Genomic DNA, 24,039 nt, shown 5'->3' on the forward strand with positions numbered 1-24,039 from the left:
AGACAGTTTTTGTAGGTCTTTTTTTAGCCCCACATGGTGCAGTTTCCAAGCAAGAAACTGGGTTCCTTTGAACCTCGCCAAAACCGTTAACATTACCAAAAGCAGAACACACAGCTTCATGCCCCTTTAAGGTCACTGACTATCCCCCCCTCCTCAAAAAAAAAGAAAACATGAAGGAGCTAGGGAATAGGGTGGAAGAGGCACAACATGAGCTAGCTGGAGGTGGAGCAACCTGTCCTGGGACATCCCATAGAGCAGCTGGAGCAAATGGAACAGACTGAACGAAGTTGTCCTTTGGGGACAAACATTTAAAGGCATTGCTTTCTAGGGGAAGGGTTATCTAAAGTAACGGATGAGCCAGGTCAAGACCTTGGCTGGAGGAGGGAGAGGTTTTCCCAAACAATGGGTGGGTATGCTAAACAATTGCAGGTCAGGTACTTTCCCATCACAAATAGTAAAGGGCAGGCTTAGAGAGCAAGAGTGGAGGCTATGTGCAGAATTGAATAGAGAGCCTAAGTCCAGACTGTTCTTGGCTTTCAGAACTAGCGCAAAACTTCAAGATACCAAGAGAGTTCTGTGTTTAAAATAGAGGTGGATAATCCTAGAAGAACTTTTGAATAGTTTAATGGTTTGGAACAGCATTAATTGGTTTTGTTCTCACCAGAACTAATTAATGGCCAGACAGAAATGCATGTTTGTGTTAGCTATTCGCAAATAGATCAGGTGCAGAGTAAGATATTCGCAAGCATCCAAAGTTCTTTCTCCTCCCAGACAACAATGGGGGCAAGTTTCTCTTCTATTAATGAGAATAGCAAATGTACATCAAGGTTTGCTACTTCTGTTGCAGTCCTCTGCACAGTCACCTACAGAGTGAAGGTAAAGGAGCTAAGGAGTTAAGGGGCATGCTCAGTGTACCAGCTAAACTGTTCTACCACACTGTTGCAGCAGCACCCCCACTGAATGTATACACAGAATATGGCTCATATTTTACCATGAAATATGACCATGAAATCTCATGATAAAATGAAGTTGAGCATACCCGTTGGACAACATTACTTGATATCACACAAGGAAATAGAAATGTATTACAAGGAAAAATATAGAATTTAAATTTGAGCAGTTTTAAGCTTGCATGTTCTTCCTGTTTAATATTGACTGTAAATACTGAAAAATGATGATTTACTGAGCATAGTAAAATTGTTTTGTTTTAGGAAGCCTTCCAAATTGGAATATACTGGGCAAACACTAACACTGTGCACAAATCGGTAGCAATCAAGCTAGTCCACAATATGACATCACCAAAATGGAAGGATGGAGACAATGAGGAGGTGGTGACACTGGATGAAGAAGGATTTGTTGAAGCTGAGTTAAAAGTTGGAGCCTTTCCAGGACACCAAAAGGTTAGAAATGTTTAAGAGATTTCCTAATTTTATAAGTCTGTAATCAGATCAGGCATATTCACCATTAAATAAAAAATAAAGTCATTCAGAAATATGGTAAACTAAGAAGAATGCTTAAAAGATTAACTGATCAATCATATCCAGGAAAGAGAAATCAGTCATTGGGAGGGGTCTATTCAGATGGTTTTGTAAAAAGATGTCAGCTCACCTTAGCTGGTCTTTGTGATGTCCCTATAGTTTGATAACTGTAAATATGGTAAGTGCGGGTTTATTAAGCGATATATGGTAGGTGACTGAGTGAGAGGGGGGAGTACATGGGCTAGAATGCTGGAGAATGTTGGATGATGATTGGCTGAGTGTTTGAATGGCTGAAGGTATAAAGGAGAGGATGACAGTTGAGTCAGGGGGGGTTGTGGAGTGTGGATTGGAGTTGGTTGTGGGTTGGATTATATTTGGCTGGTATTTAGGCAGAATATATAAGACTGGAAACATAAAGAGTGACACTAAATGAAACCATACGCTTGTTGAACATTCCTAAAGTAATCTTGTTATTTCCTGGTGTTATCAAATAAATACTTCTATTGGTTTACCAAAAGCCTGATCCTTGACTGGGAATACACAGACCAGAAGGGAGGGCAGGGTAATTACCAAGGCTGGAGGGAAACAGTATCAAATAAATGGTGGCAGCAGTGAAGGGAGATATTGTAACATCGTCAAGTATCCAGAGCAACCCAGGATTGTATGCTTTAAAGACAAAGATACAAGGGGGTTGTGGACGGCAAGGGCACCCAGACACAAAGTAACAATAAGCCATAGGGGGAGACTAAGGCGAAGTCTCTAGCAGTATTGTTTACAGGGAGTGGCTGGTGGTGCTGCCTAGCAGTGGGATCTTGTGAGATCTGTGCTAGAGCTTGTGAGAGAACAAATAAAAACCGAGATCCTGACAGGTGGTGGCCCTGGTGGGAGTATCACAGGTAGAGTCAGCTGCTGGGATCGTCACAGTCTTCCCTGGGCTCCAGTGCCCTAGAGCCTTAGCAAGGAACATCAAAGATAATCTAGTTCTACTTCCTGTCAAGGCAGAAAATCAACAACTGCAATTAGCCTGATAGGTGACTATTCAGTCTCTGCTTAAAAACCTCTAACAAGGGAGAGTTCACCACATTCCAGGACAGTCTGTTCAGTCAAACAGCTTGTACCATCAGATAGTTTAAATCTTTCTGTGGAACTGTGGAAGTGAGAGACAATGAAGTGTGTGTGTGTGTGTTAATACTATGTTTGCATTTGGCGCAAAAAGCAGGCTCCACCACCCTCCCTGGCTACTTTGCTACTTTGCTGTATTTGCAATGTTTTAACTTTTTTGCACCCCCGGGGGGTGGTTGAGTGAGAGAGATGACGCTTGCTGGCTGAGTGTGTTTGTATGTGTTGCGCTTGGTTTGATGTGCAAAGATGTGAGTAGTGGCCTCTGCCTCCCTCCCCGCCTCCCTTACCAGCAGAGAGACCACCACTGCTATCTTATGGATAAAAAGAATTATTCTACTACCTCTGTGTGCGTGTGTGTGTTTATTTTTAATGTTGTTTTAGGCTACTTAGGTGTGCCAGCACCTTGTGGGCACTCTAGGTTCTACACCCAAGGCATAGTTTTTGTTCGGTTCCTTCCAGTTTTGCTTTTGATTAATAGGAACTGTTCATTGTTGCCAGTATGGTCTGGGAAGCAGTGGGCAGCTTCTCCTCTAGGAGGGAGTCAGTTCCAGCTCTGCCTGTTGGCTTCTGTAGGAGGCACCATCCTGTTGGTGTTTACTGCCCTCTGGTATCCTCTGAGAACAGAAATTCACAGTAAGAAAATTTCAATTTTTTATTCCTACTTGGATCCAAAGAATGGTTTTGAAGGTAGATGATGCAATTATATTGTTGCAGTTAAACAAGTATGGGCTTGCTTAGGATCCATAAACAAGATGTTCCATACTATTTGGAGGAACAGAGAGGTGTCAGATAAGTAGGTTTTATTAAGATAAGGTGGTAGCGAATAGTGATTTGTTTATTGATCTTCCTCCAAGGTGCTAGGGTGGTGTGCATAGGGTTTTCCTATTTTTTCCAGAATAAAGATGAAATATTTATTTTGCTGAGCTAACAGTGTTGGAAAAGGTATGTCTTCGCCTGCTAATGTTCTGTTCCTGCTTTTGTCTAGCAGTTGTGTCAGTTCTGCATTTCTTCTATTGTTCAACGTGGTATTCAGATCCTGCAGATTGAAGACAAGAGCATCATCATAAATAACACTCCATACCAAATTTATTATAAGCCATATTTAACTATTATGAAGTCTCAACTGAGAGAGGAGGTAAAATATTAACAGTTATTTTTGTTTTAGCTTCTACAGTCGTCTTACCCCTTATATACCCAGTTGATCACTGCACTCTACTGATGAGGGCTCCTGCAGATAACACCTTATCAGAAGGTCCGTTCTACACAACATAGGAAGTAGACCTTTAGTGTTGTGGCACCTACCCTTTGGAACTCCCTCCCCTTAAACATTAGATAGGCACCATCTCTGTTATCTTTTTGGCAGAGCTTGGAAAAGTTACTTTTTTAAGCTACAACTCCCATCAGCCCCAGCCAGCATGGCCACTGGATTGGGCTGATGGGAGTTGTCGATCAAAAAAGTAATTTTCCAAGCTCTGATTTTTGGTGCCTACTGAAGACCTTCCTCTTTCAACAAGCCTTTTAAGTAGAGACCTTATCCCAGTTTGTGTCTGTGCTGGAATGGCTTTTTAAGATGTTTTTAAAGCTTTTTTTAAAAAAATATGTTTTTCAAGATGTTTTGTTTTAATATATTCTAAATATATTGTAAAGTCTGTTTTTAAGATGTTTTAGAGTGTTTTTAATGTTTTGTTTGCTGTCCTGGGAGGAAGAGTGGGATATAATAATAATAATAATAATAATAATAATAATAATAATAATAATGTAAAGTCTAAACACTGAAAGGAAAACACTGGATTAGGAATTAATAACAGTCACTTATTTAAGGTTGTTTTTTAAAAAGCACAGATGCCACAATACAGTCGACAATGGTATTTAACTTGTGATCTCTGCTTAGTACCAGATCCTGATGTTCTGTCACATTAGTTCTGCTTAGTCCCATATGTTCAGAAGCTGAAGGCTGCTGCTGAAACAGAGGCAGCATAATCCATAATCACTGTTGAAACAGTTCTAAGAATTACAGTTCTTATGTAGAAAATGTATATCTGCTTGCAGGGTGAAATTTTTACAGCACCTAATTTTCAATATATTGGTTTATAAGCACTCCCAAGCTATATGTAATTTGTGCTGCAATCATAAACCCACTTAGCCAGGAATATGCTTCATTGAACTCATTGGGACTTACTTCTGAGTAGGCATATATCAGAGTGCACTGACAGGGACTTAAATCATCTGTACTTACTGATTATATATATCCCAGAGCGAAGAACTACATTAAAATACAATAAAACAATATTTCATTTAAATATAGAATCAAACAATTTACTAACATCACTAAGAAAGGGGCATCAGTATAGCCAAATGCTTGGGTGAATAGCTAAGTTTTACCTGGCGTCAAAACTCCATTAGCGTTGCTACTAATCACACCTGAGACGAGAGGACACTCCCCAGCTGGGATGCCACTATTAAAAATGCCTTCTCACAAGTTTCTCATACACCATATCTCAGAGAACTGAAGCACTGAAGGGCATTCACAGATGGCCTCAATATCTGGGCAGGTGTATCAAGGAGCAGGGGTCTTTGAGGTACCTGGGTATATATAAAATAAACTAAGCAGATTATATTCCTGCTCAGATGCCATTGTAATTGTAAACACTGCAATTTCATAAATCTAAAAATCAAGTAATGTGAAACTTAGAGTAGTTTGCAAGCACAAGTATAAAAACTGGAGAAGCAGCAAGAGCTCATGTCAAACTAGCAGGTCAGTGCACCTGAGTGGGGATGGGAGAAGAGGAATGGGAATGAGATGCTGCATTTGTTGATCCATCTCAGGCAGCAGAATGTCTTAGTTCAGCCCTACCTAGGACTATCAGGGAGAAAAATGCATATTCTATAGCAATAGTTCACACAGAATTCTTTGAGTACTTTTGTCCTGGATGATGTGGTGGAGGATACATATTTCATTAGTGTATGAAAGAACAGACAAACTGTTCTAGAAGATGGTACACCAAAGAATGTCTCAGCTTTAATAAAAAATCAGTAGTAGCTGATTTAAAATTACTTGGGTGCAAACTGCTGTAAGCTCACATTACTTGTTTTGTAGATTTGTGAAACTGAGTGTTTTACAGTGCTTCTCCTCCAGATTTTGGCATCACCACTATAAGGTTATCCTATCATACCACAATCTGGCATAAGGAAGAGGAGGCAGGCAAGATGCTAGGAGATTTAATGAAACTTAAACATGATGTCTGTATCACACCCCTTACAAATTCTGCAGAAATTGAAGACTTGCAATTAGAATACATTAAGTGGCTATGTACTCTCTTTCTTTGCAGTACCTACAAGTTCCAGACAGTAGTACATTCAGCATCTGTTCAGCCATGGAGGCAGAGCCTGCCAAAACAAGTTCCATTCTCTTTTGGGACTTGATGCCCGACATTACCCAGCCAGTTTCTGATATGCTACCTCTTCAAAAGTACATGTTGCTAAGCTTCAAACATAGCATTAATGGTCACACCATTTCATGCTGGAGCCCACCAGCTGTCATCAGGCAGGAATTCCCAAGGCAGAGTATAGCCATACCTACTGGAGGCAGAGATGAAAATGGATTCTGCACCAGGTATGTAGAATGTGTGTGAATGACATTGACCTCTGACTGTCAATTTGAAGCTCAGTCTTAAATCAAAATGCTAGGGGCTGATTGAAAATTCAAGATAGTGAGACCTACCCTCAATAAATAAAGAAATCTCATTTAATTGAAAATACTGCTAACTGCTTGATGTTGTAGATGTTTTAATAAAAAGATAAGTACTTTCATTCTGCTCAAGACATTCAGTTGTAATATTTACATGATGCTCTTCACAAGTAGCATATTGTTCAAAAGTTGTCAACCTGGGGTCCTTTAGGAGGGAAGGGCAGGATAGAAGCTTAATAAATAAATAAATAAAGATAAGATAACAATATTTGCAGATACCTTACCTACAATATGTGTACACCATAGATTCCAAACAAAAACATAAAAGCCATGGTGCATAATATCTCCTCTACTCTCTCACCAGACAAACCTTTTTCTGGCACAAATAATGTGTGCCAGAAGATACAAAGGAGAAGTTTTCATATAATTCCTGAAAAACAAGAGTTTTTGAGAGTTCCATCAGTATGTTTCGTTCAGACATTTAGAGTGGAATTCTTGACAGCTTCCATTTACTTATGAAATCACCTTCCTTTGGAAATTCAACAGGTCAGGTCAACAACACCCAAGCATCTTAAGAAAGCACAATGAAGTCTTTTGGTTTCTACAAGCTGCAAGTAGATTAGAAGGGTATTAACTGGAAATTCAGCTCTAGGTGTCGGGCCTGGTTCATGCTCCATCTTAAAGGGTCTATGATATTTGCACAATCGCATTCCACATAGCACATACAAAAAATAACAGCGGAAGTGGAGGATAAAATATTGCCATTTTGTCTTGAATGCGTGGAAATAGAAATAAATGTATTTGCTGCATGAAAAAAATGTGATGTTTCACTGTTGTCCTTTTAATTTCTTAAGCTTGGCAGTTATTGATATGAAAAATGATTTTGTTCTCTATCCGGGCATTTTACTATGATCTTGAGAAATCAATATATTCTCAGACAGTTTGTGAACAGTTACACTTTAATAATCCATTGTGATGCATCTCTGTCTATTACTGTAATTTTGGATAAAAAAATAGCTATTTAAATATTATTCATTGTATTCAACTAAGTTCTACTCAGAGTAAAAGGTAAAGATGTCCCCGCACTTGTAGTGCGAGTCGTTTCCGACTCTTAGGGTGACGTCTTGCGACGTTTACTAGGCAGACCGTATACAAGGGGTGGGATTGCCAGTTCCTTCCCCGGCCTTTCTTTACGCCCCAGCATATGCCGGGTACTCATTTTACCGACCACGGATGGATGGAAGGCTGAGTGGACCTTGACCCCTTTTACCGGAGATTCGACTTCCTCCTTCCGTTGGAATCGAACTCCGGCCGTGAGCAGAGCTTCAGCTGCGTTACCGCCGCTTACCACTCTGCGCCACGGAGGGTCTCTACTCAGAGTAGACCCATTGAAATGCATGAACCTAAGTTAGCCATGTCTATTAACTTCAGTGGGTCTACTCAGAGCAGGACTACCATTGAATACTGTCCTATATGTAAAAAGAAAAAGAAAAAACAGGAAGCAATACAGAGAATATAGTAGGGAATGAAGTAGGGAAAACAAGTCTAAAATATTTATATCTAAAAATGCATTCCCCTTTGAAAATTCCATTGCTTCATAGAAGACTTGGTTTTAGTTTTCTGGGCCCAAAACTGATTTGTTCTTACTGTACAATGCAGATATAAAGAACTATGTAAAGCTAAGTAGGATCAGAATCAACCATATGGTGTTGCCCTTGTTGTGAGCTGTGTGGGAGATGCTTTGAAAACATTGTGTGTTTCAGTCCCTGAGTATTGAGGAGGGAGTACCTACATCATTTGAGTCACTCAGCACTGACTCCTGTGGATGATTTATGAATGGTGTGGCTGGACTCAAAGAGATTCCAGTATAGGTCTTAGAAGAAAGGATGTTGACAACAGAGTGCAGGAGACCATAGCAGGATTATGAGAAAGAAGCACTGGTTCACTCTTCCAAACATTTTTATCTTCACACATTCTTGAAAAATCACTTAAATGGAATAAATGTGAACAGGCAGCTTAAAAAAAATCTGTGCAAAAAGGAATTTGTCAGTGAGCCCAATGATACAGGTACTCCTGTCAGTGGGCTGGGCATGGTAGGTGGTTCAGGGATAGTCAGCAAAAAACAGAGGAGGGGGTCCCCAGATAGAAGTGACAAAAAGGCAAAGTCGCGGGAACTCAAAAATGTACAGCAAAAAACAGAGGAGGGGGTCTCTAGATAAAAGTAACAATGTTATGGTTCCCAACAGCCCCAGCCAGCATCACCGATGTTCTGGGATAATGGGAGTTGTAGTCTAGCATCTGGCAGGCATTCTCTTTCTGGTTCATTAGATTTTTATTACTCCTCTATATTTCTTTCATACCAGCAGTATGCTAGTTGCTTTATAATTTATGTCCGTTTTGTGTTTAAGAAGGCTATTTAGCAGAATTGCTCTTAGCTTGTTTCTTGAAAAACAATGTTTCCTTAAAATTTTTGAAAACTGTGGCTTCCACCATGCCAACTCTTGCACATGTGTTTAAATAGTCTCATGGGAATTTTGATCCTATGCTGTCATTGTACCTCTTTTTTTTCTTTTGAGCTTATTGTTGATGGGCTACACAGTCAAAAAGTGGGCAGTTATTTATGTGATCTTGGTTTTGAGAAGAAACTTCCTGAAACTTGATGTTCTTTAATACATTACTAGGTTGCAGTTTGTAACAGCAAATTAATTTCACTTAAAGTTGTCTGATATTACAATCTTGTTCCCTTAGAGCTATAGCACTGACTTATCAGGAACATCTTGGGGTGACATACTTAACTCTATCAGAAGATCCTAGTCCTCGCATAATTATCCACAACAGGTGTCCTGTCTCATTGCTTGTGCAAGAGAACATTAAAGGTATGTTATTTATACTGCTAATAATGCTTAAGTCTTTGAATCAAGTGGCTTGCTTTCCTCTTCTAAACTCTTAATTTCAGAAATTCCCTCAAAAACATATTTAATCCAAGAAGCAGTTATGCATGGGGGCGACTATGAAAGGGAGGTCTGAAAAATAAACAAAAAACAGTCATTGTATTTGCTGATAATTTCTGGGGCAGAGTTCGTTAGAGGCTAGCATGCACATGCACATTTAGATAACATGGAACTGTGCTATAAGTACAAACTTGTTTTCTTAAAAAGCTTGCTGGACCTTTTATTGAATTTCAGATGCACCAAAGTTTGATATTTACTGCAAGCATGTTCCAGCTGAAAGCTCGGTACACCATGAGCTTTATCATCAAGTTTCCGGCTATCCAGATTGCAAAACCAAAGATCTGGTCCCCAGCATCCTTCTGAAAGTTGTATCAGAGGAATTAACAAATGAATGGAGTGATTTTGTGGACATTAATAACCAAGGCACGCAGGTTAGTGTTTTGTTTGGTTTTAATTTTTAATTTCCAGTGTGGTAAAAAGATAACACGAGCATAGAAGTTAATACATACTTAACAGACTCATCTTAAACACTGAACTTGATTGTAAGTAAAGGTGTTTTAGAATTAGGGTCCAAACACAAGCCATAATTAGTTTACTGGGAAAATTTCCAGTGCAACCCCCATTAAAATAATTAGAAATTGAACAAAAAGTGTGTTTGTGGCACTCCCATCATTTCCATAGTGGTTTGTGCAGGGGGTGGGAAGAATATCTTGTAAAGAAGTGCTTAATTCGTAATGGAACTTTTGTTTCTGTTGCATAGAATTTGGTAGTTGTGTCCATTGTTTTGGCACAGAATGCACACAATTCTAATCTCACAGGATCATGGGCCATTTAGTTTTTCAGTCCAGCCATTAATGTAACCTAAGTGCCCTTTGTTCCTCTTGTAAGAACGCTCTATATGTATTTACTGTAATTCACATCTGCTGACCACTATCAGCCAGCTTTGGCTCAGATTCCAAAGTTATTTGACTGAAGTGTTCAGAAACAGGCAGGAGTAGCAAAGTGGGGGTGGAGAACTTTCCACAATGCAAGATTAAAAGGATACTTGGTGAAAGGGAATGTCTGTAAATGTAAAGAAATTAAATAGAAATACTTCCTCTGCTGTGTTTATTTGACCTGTGGAATTAATTGCCATCAGGAAATCTTCAAAGAAATAATTTAGCAAGATGTTATTGCATATATCAGAGTAGTGTGTTGGCCACTAATAACATTTGTGAGCCAAGATAAGGTTAGTACGGAAACAAAAACTAATTTATCTAGCTTTTAATAACATGGTTGCTTTTGGAAAGGATCATTTCTCCCCACTGTTAAGTTAGCGCATTCCAGGGTTATTCACCTGACTCAAAAGCAAATGAGCATGGGTCACTGGTAGGGTTATATTGTTAGATGAGTCAGGCCAGTAGCGTTATGATTTATTTAGTTAGTTAACAACATTTATATCCAGCTTGGCTGTAACTGAACCTCTAAGTGGTTTACTAGAAATATTAAAATTATCAATAAAAGCTGTTTAAAAACAAGTAATTATAAACATTTAAAAGCTAATTAAAAGCAGCAGTAAACTCATCAACATCTATGTGTCTGGATAGGCTTGCCTAAACAAAAATGTTTTAAGCAGGCACTGAAAAGAATATTTGTATCTGAAGTCCTCACTTTGTCTTCTTATTTTCCCCTCTCCTTTACTTGGTTGTCCTCCTCCTATTTTATTTAGATTGTACAGTAGGGCCCCACTCATACAGCAGGTTCCGTTCCAGGCCCCCGCCAAAAAGCGAAAACCGCTGGAAAGTGGGGCCAGACAGTGATCAGCTGAAGCGCGGGGAACTTGCATGTTCCAGCTGATTCCTGTCAGCTGTAGTGCACGATCAGCTGGAGCGCGGGGAGCTCACACGCTCCAGCTGATCCCTATCAGCTGGAGCGCACAGTCAGCTGGAGCGCAGGGAGCTCGCATGCTCCAGCTGATCCCTGTCAGCTGATAGCTGTCAGCTGGAGCACGGTGGCTGAAGCTCCCTGTGCTACAGCTGATCACCCCGCTGGTGCTGCCGGATTAGTGGAATGCAGAAAAGCAGGGCGCCGACAAGCGGGGCCCTACTGTACGCCTTTTGGAGCAGGGACTTCTTTATTGTTTCATTTTATGTACAGCACCATGTGCATCTGATGGCACTATATAAATCAATATTTAAAAAAAAAAATACAGCAAAGGCACCTGCCTGATGTCAGTAGGAAGGGCATTCCAAAGTGTAGGTGCTGCCACACTAAAAGAATTATTTCTTACAAGTTTGTATTATATGGCATCTGTAACAGTCCCAGTTCTGCAGTTCAAAGAGGTCGAGCAGGCACATATGGGGTAAGGCGATCCCACAAGTGAACTGGTCTCAAGCTGTTAAAGGCTTTATATATCAATAGCAATACCTTGAATTTGGCCAAGTAACAAATTGGCAGTCAATGCAGAGGTGTTCTGACATAGGCTTATCAATCAGCAGTCAGAACTGTATCTGTACCAAAACCTGGTCTGAAACCAGATTGACATAGATCTAGATAATCAGCATCATCCAGGAGAGTACAGTTGCCGAGCCACCACCTGCTCAGGCATCTTGGCCCAAAAATAAATATTTGTAACTGATCAGTATTTGGCACAATCCTCTGGACCCAGTATGGATTTCTTCAGCAGTGACCACATGACCAGCTTTTAAAACACAATCAGGGCCACCCTCTCACACAAGGAGCAACCAGCCAGCCTGTCCCTACTAGATGTTATAAGCTAAGACAGGCAAAGGGCAAGCAGCAAGGTATATTTTGGGAAAGTTTGCCACTCGGGCTTCCCTCCATAGTTGCACAAACTACCAAGAATCATACTCTTCATTCACATGGTACCAGGAATCTTGCACAGCTACTTGTACTGATGCTAGAGTGAAACACATAACCAATTTTCCATCAAGGCATTGGAGAGAGAGCTGTGGCAGCTTACACTTGCCCAGGGCTCCCAATCTGACCCCCTTGCGCACACACACAAACACACACAGCCTGGGAGCAAATATGTACAGTAGGGCGCCGCTTCTCAGCGCCCCGCTTTTTGGCGTTCCATTAATACGGCACCAGCGGGGCGATCAGCTGGAGCGGAGGCTGGAGCTCCCTGCACTCCAGCTGATCGCGCTGGAGGAGGAGAAGATCAGCTGTAGCTCGCTACAGCCAATCCCCTCTTCTGGTGCTATCAGACTCCTGCTCGAGCTGATCACGCCCGAGGAGGGGAAGATCTGATCTTCTCCTTTGGTGGGATCAGCGGGTTAGGTTCCAGACCCACGCGCTACAGCTGATCTGCTTTTCTGCAGTTTTCGCTTTCCGGGGTGTGTGTGTGTCTGGAACCTAACCTGCCGTATGAGTGGGGCCCTACTGTACCTCCAATATCCCTGTCCAGCCCTCCTACTTGTTCTATGTCCTTGTTCTGTGATCCAAATGAGGAGGCAGGACTTGACAGGAATATAAGAGATGCACTCAAGACTCACATTCTCCATAACCCCATAATGATCTGATATTCTGAGAGCATGTATTACATATAAGAAACATTTGGTAAGGACAACTTAATGAGTAACCAGGCTGTGTAACGCCCTGTCGCAGGCATGAAGGCCCTCCAGATGTTGTTGGACTCCAACTCTCTTCAGCTCCAGCCATCTTGGTCAATGATCAAGGATTATGGGAGTTGTAATCCAGCACTATCTGGAGGGCCACACTCTTATATATGGAGGTTCCTCCAAATGTGGGTGCTGTGCTCATGGTGGACTGGATTGAGCCGATAATATCTTGTGCCTGGAAAAATGTATGCTTCCAGATAAATGTATTCAAAACCAGTGTGGTTCTTCAAATGCCATAGTCATCTATTGAGCAGAGTTTGTGACATAATTTTTCAGAGAGTATAGTGCCATTCCTGTTTTGTATTCATTTACATTCCATTAGCTGCTTAAACCTGCCATGACATTTTGTAAACATTTTTTCCAGTGGTTACTCCCACATATGGAAGTTGCCATTGGTTTTCCATATTCTTGATGGACTCTTCCACTTTATTGCCATTATTTCATTAAGCTCTTGGCTTTTATTTAGAGATTTTCTGTTTCAGAAAGTGACCATTCTTGGCTCATGTGTTCAACCTGCATTGGTATAGCTATACAACATTTACTCTGCATGCTGCTCTTTGGTTTCTTCTTGCATTAAAAAGAGTTACACCCTGACTGTGGAAAAAGTAAATCAAGCTAATCTGTAACAGCTTTCCAAGTTGTTAGAGTTATTAACTTAAAAACAAGCGAATCACCCCCAAAACTGTATGACTTGCAAATTACTGCATGTTACATAACATTCTCGCTATTGACTTGTCAACAGTGAGGACATCCACTCAACAAAGATGCCTACTGAATTTCCTCAGTGTTTTTTATTTTAGTATTCTCAGCAAGGTCTATTTGAAACTCACATAGAGGTTTTCCACATATGAAATAATCATCTCCAAAATCTCTAAAATAAATGCTGGTGTTTAATGTAAGTAATTTTCTCCATTCACGTCTTGCTAAAGTATCCTTTATTATACAGATTTTTCTCTCCAATCTATTGGCTTCTTTGATTTCTCAAAAATAACACTGGAAAAAATGAAAATGGTTCTAAATTTAATGTCTCCACGTAATTTTCTGAGAAATTAGCTTTTCTAAGTGTTAATCCCAAAAATTCATACTTGAGGTGTTTGGAATCATGCTGAGTTCTTCTTTTCTAAAGCAGCATCAACAGCAATAAAAATTCTCTAGGGCAGATTATTGCTTCATTTACAGATGTGCTGCTGCTCAAACTGTACTGTCGTCTGTGATTTTATTCCCACCTGAAAGAAACAGTTACTGTTGTATTCACTAAATCACAGATAGAAAGAAATCCTGAATGTACTGGGGAAAATGTTGAATAGAATCCTGGAGCTATTTCACAGAATCATAGAACAGTAGAGTTGGAAGGGACCTGTAAGGCTATCAAGTCCAACCTCTGCTCAATGCAGGAATCCAAATCAAAGCATTCCTGACAGATGGCTGTCCAGCTGCCTCTTGAATGCCTCCAGCGTCGGAGAGCCCACTACCTCTCTAGGTAATTGGTTCCATTGTCGTATGGCTCTAACAGTTAGGAAGTTTTTCCTGATGTCCAGTCGAAATCTGGCTTCCTGCAACTTGAGCCCATTATTCCGTGTCCTGCACTCTGGGACAATCGAGAAGAGATCCCAGCCCTCCTCTATGTGACAACCTTTCATGTACTTGAAGAGTGCTATCATGTCTCCCCTTAGTCTTCTCCAGGCTAAACATGCCCAGTTCTTTCAGTCTCTCCTCATTTGCTTTATTATTTAGACAAAAATGGAGAGGAGGACCATATTGAACATTGCCATAGAAGCAAAAAGAGAGATAAACCTCAAACAAATGCCTAAAGGAGAGCACCTTCCTCTGGGACAATTGTTTCTCCTATTTCAAGAAGTGATTCATCAGAGTCCTCTTTCACACAAGGGGTCCTCAGCTTTTCTTGTTCTTTTTTTTTTATTACATCTCTTTTTGCTTCTCCACACGTTTAGGCCACAGCTTAAATTTGAATGTCTGATAGTCTGAGCTTTTATTTTGGTAGTCCAGAATGGGAAGACTGGGGAACCTGCTCCAGGGTAATACCACATAGAATTTATGGCATTGATAAGGGGCGGGGAAAAGTTTTCAGCCCAAAGACCACATTCTTACATAGTCAACATTCCAGGGGCCATATGGCAATAGTGGGCAGGGGCCAGAGGCAAAAATTGGCAGAGGAGGAATGGATGTGCCTCTTTACCTTTGTTCTTTAGTAGGCTACATTCCAGCTATGCAGAGGCTGGAGATTTATACACATGCACACACACTGCACACATATCCCAGCCAGGCTAGCAAGAGACATTATCACAATTCAAGGAGACGTTCTACCCAGACAAAAGCACTCACGGAAGGTGTGGAGCAGGGTCAGTGAGGGGTGTGACTTAGGGAGAGTTCCAAGGACCAGTTAGAGGGATCTGAAGGACTGCATTTGGCTCCCAGTTAACTTCAGTTCCAACGATACATCTGAGGTTTTCCACTCCATGGATAGATGGTGGCATTGTAATAGCAACCTAACCCAATGCCAAATCTTCAAGGGCCCCATTTCTTGTTTTTATTTAACAAATACATTTACCGCCCTTCCCCAGAAGATTACATGGCAGTTCATACCATAATGAACAACATAACAACCACACAACACAAGAGCATGAAAACATTTATCTTAGTAGAACTCATAATAAAAACATCATCCTCAAACTGTTCATAAATTCATTCAGTCACAATTCCTCTCCTTGAAAAACCTACTGGAATTGGTGTGTCTTCACCTGTTCCCTAAAAGAATACAGCGATACGTCTAGGTGCACCTTAGTGGGCAGAATGTTGCACAGGCGCTGAACTACCAACCAAAAGATCTTTGCACTGACTCCAGTAGACTTTATGCTGTGCAGGGCCCACCAGTTGACATAGTGCTAGGGTGTTCATAACAAAACTGGAAGAGTTGCCGGACTGAAGTACTTCTGCAGCTAAATCCAATCTTTATTTTGGCTTCCTGTCTTTAAGTCAGTTTTATATGAGGAGCCATTTGTGTGAATTAGCCCCTGTATGAAAAAGTAAAACTGAATCATGTTGGAGAGAACTCTTCCCTTTTTCATGAAGGGGGGGAGCATTTTTATACAGATAACTTTTAAACATTTCAACACACTACATGGCCATAATAGTACTGAGATTATGAATGTCCTGGTAGCATGGTGAAGTGAATGAGAATTCAAATAGCATGGATATCAGTGATCAAAGTACATCTCAACAAGTATTTTATGCTATAGTTTCAAATGAAGATTAGCCAGATTAAGTAGAACTCTGTTGTTAGTCTCATATTTTTCTCTCCCTCCACTAGAAATTCTACTGTTAATTGGAACTTCTCCTGTTTTATATGCCTATATGCTGCCTTGTTTGTGCAGTAAAATACATGCTACAAGCCTTTTGCAGTTTCTGTTTTGCTGTTTTGCAAGGCTGTGTGGCATATAACATGTGGCAGTGTGCACAAGCAGGCAAAACAAATGGCAGGAGTGAGTTCAAGAAAAACATTTCTGTGCCAAGTCCAGTTCTGGTGGCTTTTGAAGAAACCAGATGCTGGAGTTGTTGGATCTTTTTGTCTGATGCTGTAGTAGACCTATTTTTATTATTTAATTTGAAGCAGAAAGTTAAAACTAAAAGCTGCAATTTTCAAATCACTTGTTTCACCATATTTATACAGATGTCTCTAGAAGTACTCTGAAGTAAGTATTTTGGTCCAAATAGCATTAACGTTGTTGACTCAAGGTGTAGCCATATTTTATAGATTTCTAATTTGGATTCCTCCCCCCCCCCCCCAGATCGTGTTCTTAACTGGCCTTGGCTACGTTTATGTGGATATTTCTCATCAGTGTGGAACAATAATGATCACTTTAGCGCCTGAAGGAAGACCAGGACATCAGATCAATTTGAACAGGTATATTAAAACTGCTTAGAAGGTCATAAAGAAAATTGTCCTGTGTGGCTGCTCAGCCCTGTAGGTGTGAAGTGACTTATTAAACCTAGCATAACTGTTTGTTTTGTTTAGTGTCGCTGCGCATGTGTGGCGTATATTTAGACCACATGTTAACATTTTGTATATCACAGTAAAACATGACAATCTAACATCTGAGGTCATGTCACCCTAGGATAAACATGAAATGCCTGGTATAATAAACAAGGCTCAGAGAGGACGCACAAGTTTAAAGTTTATTTGGCCAGATTGGTGGACCTTACTTGCATAGAACTCCCATTGAGATCTGTGGGAGTTCTCACTCATGATGAAGGACAGAAGAATGGTCCTGTGCAAACTAGGTAGTCGATCATCTTTATTACAGTTCCTTATGCCCTAAAGTTGCAAAAACTTTGTTCAAGATCCACTCAGCTTGAATTATAACATCACCTATTTATAATTGTCCAAGTGCTTGGCTTCCAGAGGTGGGTCACAGAAGAAGCAGAATGTGTTATTGTGGATTTTGTTTATATGCCCTGTAATGAAATATTAATCCCCATAAAATTAGTGATAGTCATTGCTTAATAACCCACTTGTTAGTTAAGTTTGGCAAAGAACAGTTAACATTATAAAGCAAGCAACCCATTGTCAGTTTAAAATAGGTACAGTGATTTAATAAGGGAATATATTGCTTCTATAATGTGAAGTTAATGATCCATAATAGAAACACACCATACTGCCTGCTGCAAAAGAGCCAAAAATGTGAGGATATTTTCCGTTGTCTGCTTTAGTTTCATGCTGCATTGCAAGTATGACTGAGAACTACTGTGCATAAAATATCACAGGGAAGGTCAAATATATCTTTATGTTAAATGGGCAGGGAGGATGTAACTTGGCATAGACTAGCAATAATATCTCTTTGTAAACATTGACTGTATGTATTTTGATCGCCAAATCTGGTTCCTATTTAAAACTTTCGCACATTGAAGTACCCCATTATCATTTTTCCCTTGGCTAATTTACATCTGAAATTGGAGTATCCTGGTTGCTGTTGTTTTTTTCCCCCCGTACAGAACTCAAGAGCAAAGTCTTATGCTAAAAATGTTCATCAGCCAGCTGAGCCTCACTGTGTACGATGACATCACAAGCCCAAAAGCATCGTCTGAACTTCTGCGCTTCGCAGTGGACCACATTTACCTTCATATGGTTCCAGTTGCCAGCCACCTTAGACCTCTCTCTCACGAATTTCACGGAGAGGCCACCAATGGCCTTCAGCAGTTTTATACTCTCCAGATATATTGTGGAGACTTGCAGCTGGACAATCAGCTTTACAACAAATCTAATTTCCATTTTCCAGTCTTGTTGTGCCAGGGAGAGAAAAATGAAACCGCACAGTGGACCAAAGTGCACAACCTCATGGCATCCAACAAAGATCTGGAAGAATATCATGAAAACTCCTTCATCAAGCTCTGCCTCACTTTGTCAGAAGAGCAGAATTTGCTGTTTCATGTGAATGACCTCAGCTTTGAAATGAAACCAGCCAGGTTATATGTAGAAGATACATTTGTTTATTACATTAAGACTTTATTTGAGACCTACCTGCCAGACAGCAAAGGTGTTTACCATTCTGCAGAAGCCTCAGCTCTCAGCCAGATACTGCCTGAACGGGTGAGGCAGCATGCAAATGCTTTAGCCAATCCGGTGAAGTTCAGGAAGTTAGCAATCCAGCCGGTTAGCCTCTTGGTCAGCATTCATGCATCACTAAAGCTGTATATTGCTTCAGATCACACTCCTCTCTCCTTCTCTGTATTTGAACGAGGACCCATTTTTACAACTGCCAGACAACTCATTCATGCCTTGGCCATGCATTATGCTGCAGGAGCATTATTCAGAGCAGGTATGTTTGTTTCCTAACATATTTGTTCCTTTTTGAGATCATAGCCCAGTGTTTGGAACATGTGACTAAATTCCTGAAAATGGGCATTTGAGAGTACTCTTGATCACACACTGATGATGATCAACAAGCTTAAATCCACACAACTATGATAAGGATACCTGTTGCTTTATGCTGGGAATTCACAGATGACTACGGGTTGGTCATCATGTTGAGTAAAATGATAGATCTAAAAGTGACATGAACATGAAATAACAGAGAGCAACTTTCTCTAGCAGAATATTTGCAAAGCTTGTGAGAAGTTAGAGGAATAGTTTTCTGGTTTTCTTTTGCTGTCCTAGCCAGCCTGCACAACTCAGAATTCAAAACAACTAATTTCTAACATGAAGTCACAAAAGGAGTTTCTTTCATGAAATTATTCAAACTGTCTCTATACATTTGAAGCAAATTATGCCATTGAACACTGTTTTCTTGTTCAATCTCCTTTTGGCTGCCGTTTATGATTAGCAATCTGTCTTTCTTCACAGAATCCTCATGCTAGACTGGCACGCAGATGTTTGTTGTCCTTTGATCTGAGGAGTGTGTTTGTTTTACTGATTCTTTCCCATACAAGATCAATAGTGAGCAAACAGTCTATTAGAATAATGAATACCTTGTCTCACTTCCATACATGTGCATTCATAAAGTGGCTCCATCTCTGCTGTACCTTTGCCTACATAAGAACATATACATTGTACTGGATAAGAAAACTAGCCCTTGATCACTCACAGCCAATGCACTATTGCTGTTGTTGAAACATGATCCATATCTTTCTCTGTACCAATTGCCTTTGGGCCCTGTACCATTCCAACCAATGTTCACCTATGTCAGGCACAGTGTAAGGGTCTGTGAAAGGGCCAGCCACTTTCATTGTGTTTCATGAACAATTCAGAAAACCTTAGCTATTCAAAAGTAATGCGGACATTGTAATTGTCATATCCAGACAGGCTACTTGTAGGAAATGGGAGTGTTCTTTGGTCATACCCTGAATCTCTTATAGTACAGTCATGCAAAGCCAATTTGCCCACATGGACTGATGGACGAGCACACAAATGGCAGGAAGCATAACTCAATGGTCGTACACATATTAAGCACACAGAAGGTTCCACATTCAATTTCTAGCAGCTCCAATTTTAAAAAAGACCAGGTAGTAGGTGATGGGAAAGATCTCTCCCTGAGACCCTGGAAAGCTACTGCCAGTCAGAGTGGAAAAAACTGGGCTACAATTTGTCAGGACAAATAGTCTGACTGATATAAAGTAGTTGCCTGTCTTCCTACACATTCATTCATTCAAGTTGTGTCATCACTAAAGAAGGCTTTATTCATGACAGCCTCATCACATGGTTGTGAGAACTGGATACAGGGTCAATCCAACAACACAAGCAGCCCAATAAATCAAACTTTTTAGGATACAAGTGAAGTAGTATGCTATCTCAAAGGTGAGCCTCAGGATTTCTTACAGCAAGGGTGGCTAACCTGTGGCCCTCCATATGTTGTCAGACTACATTTCCCATCATCCCTGATCAATGACCATGCTGGTTGGGGCTAATGAGAATTGGAGTCCAACCACTTAACTACCCTTGCCTTACAGTGGTACAGGGGTTATTGGGATGTAAAACTTGGCATGCATGTGATTTGAGTATTCCACCCACGTATCTTCTGTGACATTTGTATGCTGATGTGCTTATGCAGCCATTTGGTATGGCATCTGATGGGACACTGCAATTTGTCTGAGTTCCAAGAGTGAAAAACTCTTCAAGTGGTATTTGCAGTTTCATATATTTGCTACAGGATAACTCCCCAAAACCCAAGTCTCACTATATGTGCTTGTGTTGTGCGAAGCCACAACCAGGTAGAAAATACCTGTGAATACATTAAATTCCTAGCATGTATTATACGGGTTTGTGCTAAAACATAACATATGATGATACAAACTTCAGCCCAGCACCTTGGACAGCTCCTTGAAAGTTCGGACTAAAACCCGGAGCAGATTCACTGCTCCGCTGATATCAGAGCCACCAGTCTCCATTGTCCACAACAACTGTCCATTTTTCTAAAGAGGGCTATCTGTTAGGTTCCTCTATTCTAAAGCTCTAAACAGGCCGCACAGCACAAAACTATTCTTGCCCTCAAGTAGGACCCAGGTTATACCTTACGGAGCCAGGAGGGAGGAAAGCTGTTTGAGAGGAGCAATATGTAGTCAGACCCAGACAGAGTGCTTCTTTTCTTTGTTTACAGAGAGGATTTTGCAGTCAAGGTTTTAAGCAGGAGGTGCAGCTATCAAATGCAGTACCATCCTGAGATGATCACAAAAGATTCATCTCTTTTTTTAAAAGTTTTTTAGGTAGCATGTTTGTAAATTCGCTTAATACAGTTATTCAAGCTTACTGTAGAGTTTCAGAGAAGGACACAGCTGAATGGTATATCAGAAGCTGAAAAAGGGCACATGAACAGGAAAGTAGTTTAGTTTTATGGCCATTAATTGCAGAATCAAAGGAACAATGTATTTGTTAGTCTTTAAGGTACCACAAGACTCTCATGTACTTGCAAAATTTTATTCAAAGGAGCAGCTCCTTATAATGAACACCATAAATAGAAATATGTTTTGCCTGTCTGCTTGCAGATCAGACAGTGTGCCAAGTTACATCTGGATTTTCCATGATTCACAAATCAATAGATATAAATCCCTCTCACATTATGATCTGTGTCAGAAGTTATAGAAACGTACCACTGACTGAAAACTACAAATGTAGGAAATTTGTCTGTCTGTTATGCCAGCAGCACCCCCTATAATTGACAGGTCAGCGGATCATTAACTGCGTAATCAAATGTTTTTGTTTTAATTGTTTTAATACAGCCAATGCACAACCAAATTTGCAGTCATAGCAGGTGCAGACCACTCTTACATTCTTCTGGTCTGGTAGGCTCATTCCAGGTACCTCATGCTGCCACTCCGTTGGCTGCTGCAAACAACAGTTGTGACCTTGCAATCCCTTTTAACAACTCTGTACTGGCTTCCAAGCCAGCATTGCAGCACAGTTTGTAGCAAACAAAGGGCAATATGCTCAGACATCAGGTTATCTGCCAGCAAATGTAATTTTATGTAGGAAACTAAATCCTAGGAATCCCCCATCCTCATCTCCTTGTGGGAAACTCATAAGGGATCCTCCCTCCAAGTAACATAATCAGCATGCAAATGTGATTGGTGTTCACACAACTGTATTGAGCAAAAAGCCATTTATCTGGCTATATCTCGACTCAACCCGAAAGTGATCAGCGCCGAGCTGTTGGGGTGGATTAAAATAATTCCTTACACACTTGTCAAAAATCTGCATCCCCTTTCCCAACACCCCATCAAGCAGTTGACCTTCACACTCCCCCAAGGCTGTACAGTGTATCACTGTAAACTAGCTGTCATGATTCTTTCACTGTGATGACGTGAAATAACAAAGTTGCTTTGCAAGATGTAAAGTCTTCTAAGCAAAATAAGCCTCTGCTCCTATTACTCCGAGTCATTTGAATGTGGCATCCATCTCTCCACACACAGTTTTAGCAGAAATACGGGAGGCTCATGGAAGGAAGTCATTTTAAAGCTATTTGTGTTTTTGCCAAAGGGATTTCTTTGATTTAGAAAGCATGAAAGATTGCCATTGCTGAATCCATAGTGGATGAGCTATTTCCCGTGTTTTTCTCAAAGGAAGTTCATGATGTGATAAATTTTAGTGTAAAAATGGGGATGGGGAAGGGAGAGTAGAGCGTTGTGGGTTTTCTCCTCCCCTTCCTTTTTCTTAAACTGCTTTTTCTGTGATTTTAGTAGCATCAACTTTTTTTCTCTCCTTTCTTCTTACATAGGATGGGTTGTTGGATCCCTGGAAATTCTTGGCAGCCCAGCCAGCTTGGTAAGAAGCATAGGGAATGGGATTGCTGACTTCTTCAGGCTTCCATATGAAGGGCTAACCCGTGGTCCTGGAGCCTTTGTTAGCGGAGTTTCCAAAGGAACAACATCATTCGTAAAACACATTTCCAAAGGTAGATATCCCAACCTGCTGCCTTCTTTCTAAGGATACGTAAAGACAGCACTAAACATTTATTAGATAAATTAGCTGTCCTCGGCTTTGTTCTAGCTTTGTTCTAGCTGAGAGGGTAACAAACCTCACCTACCCTCTGTTTTTTGAAAACAGGCAGTTTCTTTAGCATTGTCCTGGAAACACTAGCAATTTAAGGTTTCCCACACGGCCACTTTGTCATGGATTAACTGAACGGAGATGTTGAAGAAGTTCAATACTTCTGCTGTACCTCAGAAATCCTACACCACATTGCCTCATCATATGTAGTCTTTTTAAGAAGAAAAGAGGTTGGTGGGGGGGAATAGGCACTGTTGTGAAATATTGCTGAACATGTTTTTGAAGCAAGCATACATCTGGACTTTCCTGGATTTGGCACAGACATAGTGCCATCTTGTGGCTTCAAACCCCTGCTGCAAAATGCAGAAGATTCAAAGCAAGGACTGTTGCTTTGCCAGCAGTTCAGAGCAATATAAAAGATCCCTATGTGGACTAATTTTCTGAATCTGCATATACTCTGCCTGGCTGCTGTGATATTCATGTCTTGCATTAGATTAGTTGGGCCATTACTGACGGAAGGTTTGATGGGTTGCAGTTATGCCAGGCCTCTTAAGAAGGAAGACTGAAGAACTGTTGTAAAAGGTGCACTGTACACCAATAAAATGTATTATTGATCCTTAAAGTAACAGATGTATCTTTTTCAGGCCTTGCTTGTACAGACAAAATGCCATTGTTTCTGTGTTTTTCACACACATTCTAAGCAGTTTGTTGCTTTGACTTTCTAATCTGCACTCAGGTACACTGACATCAATTACAAACTTGGCAACGAGTCTTGCTCGGAATATGGACCGGCTGTCACTGGATGAGGAGCATTATAACAGGCAAGAAGAATGGAGAAGGCAGCTCCCTGAGAATCTGGGAGAAGGACTGAGGCAAGGTCTCTCTCGATTAGGCATCAGTCTTCTAGGTAACAGTTATCTGATTGTATGATTGCCGTATCCACTCTTTGGGAGGATGGGATCTGAAAATAGCTACAACATGTATTTTTTTTGGTTTAGGATGCTTGGGGAGAGTTCTTTTCCCCCTCCCCCTGCAGTTCCTTGTTGTAGATTGGAACACAAAAATATGACTGGGTCTCCCAAAGTACATTTGGTTTCATGGGGCAATAGGTGACAGAGGCAAGAGGACTGGGTGGGAAGAATGAAGCTTGTGCTGAATGAAGTACATTTCAAGTACCATTAGC

At 40.7% G+C, this 24,039-nt stretch overlaps 1 protein-coding gene across 10 annotated transcripts in view; it reads left to right on the plus strand.

Moving 5' to 3' along the window:
- VPS13B (vacuolar protein sorting 13 homolog B) overlaps positions 1-24,039 on the plus strand; it is a 590,935-nt gene that overhangs the window by 550,857 nt on the left and 16,039 nt on the right. For 7 of the 10 annotated variants that reach the window (XM_061603888.1, XM_061603904.1, XM_061603949.1 and 4 more), the window contains 9 exons: positions 1,212-1,400; positions 3,586-3,735; positions 5,930-6,213; positions 9,037-9,164; positions 9,474-9,670; positions 16,669-16,784; positions 17,873-18,696; positions 22,585-22,761; positions 23,593-23,763. In XM_061603888.1, the coding sequence (XP_061459872.1) occupies positions 1,212-1,400; positions 3,586-3,735; positions 5,930-6,213; positions 9,037-9,164; positions 9,474-9,670; positions 16,669-16,784; positions 17,873-18,696; positions 22,585-22,761; positions 23,593-23,763 (2,236 nt within the window). The remainder of the gene's footprint in view (positions 1-1,211; positions 1,401-3,585; positions 3,736-5,929; positions 6,214-9,036; positions 9,165-9,473; positions 9,671-16,668; positions 16,785-17,872; positions 18,697-22,584; positions 22,762-23,592; positions 23,764-24,039) is intronic. The other 3 variants (XM_061603895.1, XM_061603930.1, XM_061603940.1) reach the window with 2 other exon arrangements.

The sequence above is a fragment of the Rhineura floridana genome, chromosome 1, assembly GCF_030035675.1.
Source record: "Rhineura floridana isolate rRhiFlo1 chromosome 1, rRhiFlo1.hap2, whole genome shotgun sequence".
NCBI lineage: Eukaryota > Metazoa > Chordata > Lepidosauria > Squamata > Rhineuridae > Rhineura > Rhineura floridana.